This window comes from Trichogramma pretiosum, unplaced genomic scaffold, assembly GCF_000599845.2.
Source record: "Trichogramma pretiosum strain Unisexual culture from Peru unplaced genomic scaffold, Tpre_2.0 scaffold167, whole genome shotgun sequence".
NCBI lineage: Eukaryota > Metazoa > Arthropoda > Insecta > Hymenoptera > Trichogrammatidae > Trichogramma > Trichogramma pretiosum.
The window spans coordinates 128,134-134,133 of NW_019641603.1; the positions used below are offsets into that span (position 1 = coordinate 128,134).

At 38.4% G+C, this 6,000-nt stretch overlaps 1 protein-coding gene across 1 annotated transcript in view; it reads right to left on the reverse strand.

The window, feature by feature from the left end:
* Positions 1 to 5,048, reverse strand: part of LOC106651977 (trace amine-associated receptor 1) — a 34,098-nt gene extending 29,050 nt beyond the window's left edge. The window contains exons 1-2 of the mRNA XM_014370696.2: positions 4,959 to 5,048; positions 2,415 to 2,534 (exon numbers count right to left, since the gene is read on the reverse strand). Of these exons, the coding sequence (XP_014226182.1) occupies positions 2,415 to 2,534; positions 4,959 to 5,048 (210 nt within the window). The remainder of the gene's footprint in view (positions 1 to 2,414; positions 2,535 to 4,958) is intronic.
* Between the last annotated feature and the right edge of the window lie 952 nt (positions 5,049 to 6,000).

The following is a 6,000-nucleotide window of genomic DNA, read 5'->3' on the forward strand; positions in this document are numbered from 1 at the left end:
ATCACTTTAAGTCTTCACCGCCAGATGGCGAGTGGCCTTCGTCAAGAAATCTGCAAGTGACAAAGTCAAAATAATCGTATATGTCAGAGCTCAGTTTTGAAACAATTGTCGGGAGTTGGTAAAAAGTATTGAATAATACCATTAAATAATTAGCCCTAGAACGTTGAGTGTTTTTATAAGAGGCGCTATTCACCTAACGCGAGAGTTTCTAATTTGGGATTCTAATTCTTCTCTCGCTTGCTATCGTTTTTATAAAATGTTCATTGATTTGGATGAAATAAATTTTGCACAAATTATCACACTTTGCACGAGAACCCATATGCCAAACGAATCGATTTTTTTTTCTATCGACACGCGTCTTTGCGCGTACGAATGCGCATACGCACGTATCCTATATTTCCCATTATTACAGACAAAACCGCGATTCCCAAGCATATAATATAAAGGAGAGCTGTACCACCAACGCGTATGTGTGTGTAACACTTCGGTTATACGTATAGGAAAGTTTGCTCTTACTCTCTCTCTCTCTCTCTCTCACCACCGCCGCACCGCTGAAACTTCCATCCTAACAATTTTGCCTGCCTCCTTTATACATTTAGAGCTCTATATAAGAGAGAGAGAGAGGCAACCCAGACTGCACGTGTATATCTTCGCGATGCAGCAGCAGCAGCAGCAGCAGTAGTAGTAGTAGACACGTCATATAATACGGGCAAGTTTCTCGCGTCACTCGTATAAACTACCCTTTCTCTCTCTCACTCTCATTCTCTCTTTCGCCACTGTGCCACGGTACTTCGCGGCTCGTTAGTTTTGTCGGGTCGAGGCGTATAAGAGCCTCTGCTACTCCAAAGCGATTCGCGCGAATGTGTATATGGGGGCGCGTCTGAACCCCCAAAAAAAAGGAAAGATAAATAACCGTATAATACCGTCCCTTTCTGCTGTGAGAAAAATTTTTAACGCTTCCACAATTCGACGACTCAACTTGCATAATGCGACTTTCGAGCTCACGGGCATATTTGCCATATTCACCTAGTTACATTAATTTCTCTCTCTCTCTCGCCGAAATATATAATGTTCCATCGCATGAATTATTCATCGGTACAGTAAATTTTCTTATACCCATGTATATAGTTGTTACATAATTCGGACAATGGTATAACGCGAGCTCGCGGCTTTTAATGTATATATCATAGCAAAAAGTGTAACTGGATACCCACAAAGGGAGAGAGAGAGAGAGAGAGAGAGAGAGACGAGACTTTTGGCAAAGAACCGACTCGAGTGACTCTCGATGCCGTTGTAAGGCAATGTCGCGACTCTCGGGAGGATTAACGTCGCGCAAATGCACACAAACGGATTGAGATCGAATTCTATACCCGATGTGTATATTATTATATTCGCATCGAGGGAGAGAGAGAGAGAGAGAGACATCTTAATTACTCAACGAGACTCTCCCTTATTAACATTTTCGTAATAACTTTTTCTTTTCTATTTAATCTGCTGAAATACAGGAGCTCGCGCACGTGCGACATGCCTCGATTCCTTCGGTATACCGAGATGGAGAGAGACAGAATTGCGGCCATCGGCTATCTTTGAAAAATTATTACTCGAGTTTGAGAAACGGAAAGAAAAAGAACAAAAGTATAATAAAGGAGCAGCGCGCGGAAATAGCTTTTTTCCGTAGTATATATGGAGACTCGAATTGTGTAAGTGTATTTCCTTTTTTTTTTCTCTCTCTCGAGTCGAAGCCGTGTGTTGATATTTGTCGGGACGAGCCTCGAGAGCTCGTAATATCGCGTATTACATCGCGATTTATCGATCCGAAATAAATATTAAATCGGTCGAGCGTGTGTAATATAGCTCGAGCGAGAAAAAAAAATTGTTTAATATTCGCTCGTACGCAGTAGCTTTTACGGTAAATTACAAAATGTCATTTTGCACCCCCTCATCACAGTCTCTCTCTCTCTCTCTCTCTCTCTAGCGATGGAGCGAAGCTTTTCTTTTTCCGAAAGGATAACTTTAGTCGGGGTGAAAGTTCGGAATAAAATAAGGAAGGATATAGAAAAGTTTGTTCATTTTTGTCTCGCCGCGTACACATGGACGAAGTTTACGACGCGACGACAACACAACTACGGCGTGGCGCGGCGCTCGCTCGCTCGCCCGCTTATGTCTTCGCATTAGACACGAGTAAAGGAGAAGAAAAAAAAGAAAGAAAAGAACGAGAGGCGGAGTGAATTGATCCTTCGAGTGCTCTACTTCATTGTCTGCTCGGCCACTGCGGCCATTTGTCAGCGCGCGAGAGAGATGATGTCGTTTGAATAATATTACAATATATTATGATGTTCGTGAAAAAAAAGAGGACTACGGATGATGTTTTTTTGTTTTTGTTTTTTTTTTTTTTTTTGCTTTCAGATACTCACCCTCTTGGACGACTGTCGATTGTGATAGCGATGCGGATGCAGCATGCACATGTAGCGATCGATCGCCATGCAGACGAGTATGACGGCGCTCTGTTGCGTCAGTGCGCCGCGCAGCAGTGCCTGCGACAAAAAAGGAAAAACAAGATTCGAAGCGTGAAAATTCATTATTGGAGAAATAAACGATGTATGAGTATGTTGACAATAATATTTTTGTGTGCATGATTTGAGATTCAAAAAGCTCATATGAAAAAATGAGACTGTCGTTAAAATTTTTACAATACACTGAAAAAAATCTTAAGGTTACATGCAGCTGACCACTTTTGTAGGATTTACCTCTACGATTTTTTTCATCGTATGTATTTGAATAAAAGTTACTATAATTTTTACCTATCATATGATTAATTATTGAATTATTTTATTCCAAATTTTTTAGTTTGTTGGTTGTTCGAACTTTCTCGAAATACATTCAGTAGCGAGTTAGAAAAAGCGCAATTCCTGACGCAAATTTTTATTTGCCATTTACACAGTTAATTTTTGAAACTCGGACAATAAAAATCGAAGCATTTAAATAGAATTGTGAAAAATACTAAGAAAAATGATATATTAATTCGAGCTTTTAATAATTTTGAAGGGTGTAAAAAATATTTACTGGTGTAAATTAAATTATTAATTGGTTTCCAAGTTGATTTTTTCAACATAAACATATTATAATTATCGATAATCAATTTAAGACTTTCTATCATCATGATAAGGTTTAAAAAATCCAGTAAACAAGACATGAAAACGAAAATCTTGGCTTATCGTTGCATAAGCCCAAATATGCACGGAGAGGTAATTAATTAGCAGTAGGTCAAATTTTATTTGGTTAAAAAATAAGGCACAGGACAAGAACATAGTAATATTGACATAATTTTTATTGAAAATTAAGAGAAACATATGTAAAAGTATCTGTATATTATTACAATTGTCCAGAAAAAATCAGTACTTTTCATTATTTCCCTGATAAGATAGATGATATTTTTCGAAAAATTATTCGAAGCAAATGCAATGAGATCAAGAAATTCGTAAATTGTACTAAAAAATGTAACGCGTATTTCGTGAATGATATCTTCTCACAATTGCCATACGGTAAACCTTTTTTTTTTGCATATGTGATGTTGTTTAGAATCACGTGTGGGATTTCATTTGGTGCTTGAACAAATGCGCCTTTTGTCTAAATTTTTCCTCGCACTTGTCACAAGTGTAATCTTTACGATCCTCATGGACCGTCTTTTGGTGATTAATCAAACTTGATTGATACCCAAATTTCTTCTCACACTTATTGCATGCGAAATCTTTTCCCTCATGGATTGTCCTTCGATGAACAAGCAAATTCGATTTAAGCCCGAATTTTTTTTCGCACTTGTCGCAAGTATGATCCTTAAAACCTTCGTGTACAATCCTTTGGTGATTCAACAAATCGTTTTTTAGTCCAAATTTATGCTCACAGTTTTCGCATGCGAAATCTTTGATACTTTCATGTACTATCCTTTGATGCTTCAAAAAATGGGCTTTACTTCCAAATATCTTCTCACACTTGCCGCATGCATATTATTTGCAAACTTCGTGTACGACCCTTTGGTGGTAAAGCAAGTTCGATTTTTGTGTAAATTTCTTCTCACACTTGTCGCACTCGTAATCTTTGCGACCTTCGTGAACTGTCTTTTGATGCCTAATCAATTTTGATTTTGCACCAAATTTCTTCCGACACTTGTCACATGGATAATCTTTGCGACCTTCATGTACTATCGTTTGGTGCCGAAACAAGTCTGTTTTAAATCCAAATTTCTTCTCGCATTTGTCACATGGGAAATCTTTTCGACCTTCGTGTATTATTCTTTGGTGCTTCAACAAATCTGAATTATATGCATATTTCTTCCCACAATTATCACATGAGAAATCTCTACGACCTTCATGGACTGTATTTCGGTGCTTCAACAAATCTGATTCACGTCCAAATTTTTTCTCGCAATTGAGGCATGCATAATCTTTGTAATCTTCATGGACTGTATTTCGGTGTTTAATGAAATCTGATTTTATTCCAAATTTCTTCTCATGCTCATCAGAGGCGAAATTTTTACGATCGTCGTGTACCGTCTTTATGTGCAAGAGCAAACTATGTTTAGTATCGAATCTCTTCGCGCACTTTTCACATAAGTAGTTTTTGAAAACTTCGTGGAATATTCTTTTGTGCTTGAGTGAAGCTAATTTATTTTCAAATTTCTTCTCGCACTTTTTACAAGAGTAATTTTTACCATCTTTATGTATTAATTTTTGGTGCGTGAAAAAACTTGATTTTTTCACAAATTTCTTCTTACACTCGTCAAATTCAAAATCATTATGGCCTTTGTGTTCTGATATTTGGTGTCTACTCAAATGACTTCGGAATTGAAATTTCTTTTCGCACTTGTCGCATGCGTAATTTTTTTCGTCATTATGAATTGTGACTCGATGTGTTATCATACTTGATTCTAGGGCAAATGCCTCTCGGCAAATATTACAAACGTGTTTTTTTTCGTCTGAAGTAATAATGTCTTGATTACTTGAATTATTTTCCGAGACAACTTCGTCAGATTTCCGCTCACTCTCATCCATTTTTGTGCCTAAATTGACCGCTGGATTCTTCTGTTTAGGAAATTGAACGAGTAAAATGTAAGTTTTGGTATTATGGCTTGTTTCATTGGGTAAGACCGTATTCAAACTAATTTGTTTTTACTATAAACATTATCAGTCCTGAGAGAAACTATGCTAAAATCGTTTATGATCATATTATTTCTAATTAACGAACCGGTTTATTTGTTCATTCATTATCCTTACAATATTTGAACTAATTTAAAATTTTAACCGGATGCCATTTACCGCGAGGAAATTTTTCGACCTTCTAAAACTAATTACCCATCAATAAGACTCTGAGTAATATCACTCATATAGACTTGTAGCAAATTGTGACGTGCGAGGTTTTGGGCACTAGCCCATGCTCGGCCTGCCGTCTAATTATTTCTTACCGAGGCTCCGGTTAGCCTATCGTTGAGTCTTACCTCAGAAGGGGTCGAGCCGCCACCAAGTGCGCCGCGAGCGTCGGCAGTCCAAGCTGAAAATAAGTGAGAGAGGGTCGCGAAAAGACTACGCAAAATGTACTTTTGCACACAAATAATCGTTCTTTATTTAGCTTCGACTTTCAACTATCATTCATACAATCATCACTGCAATCGCGCTTCATTTCGCAATGTCATCTCATTTCTTATCATTATCATCCTCTCATGCCTCGGGCGTAATTGATTATACGCGAGTCCAAGGGGAAAACGCGCGGATTACAACGTTAGTCCGACGCGAGTCCCAGTCAAGTGCCGCGTAATTGCACTGCGCGCAATCGGCTCGTTTCTCCGAAATACGGTCGACACCTTCGCTCTGCTCGCGCTAGCAGGCTCGCGATTTGGTCACACACGACCAAGGCGAACGCGCTATCTCGCTTGCTCTCACAGGAGCGTCCAAGGCGGAAGTACTGTCACATTACGCGAATATGATTACAAAAAGTAATAAAAGGTAA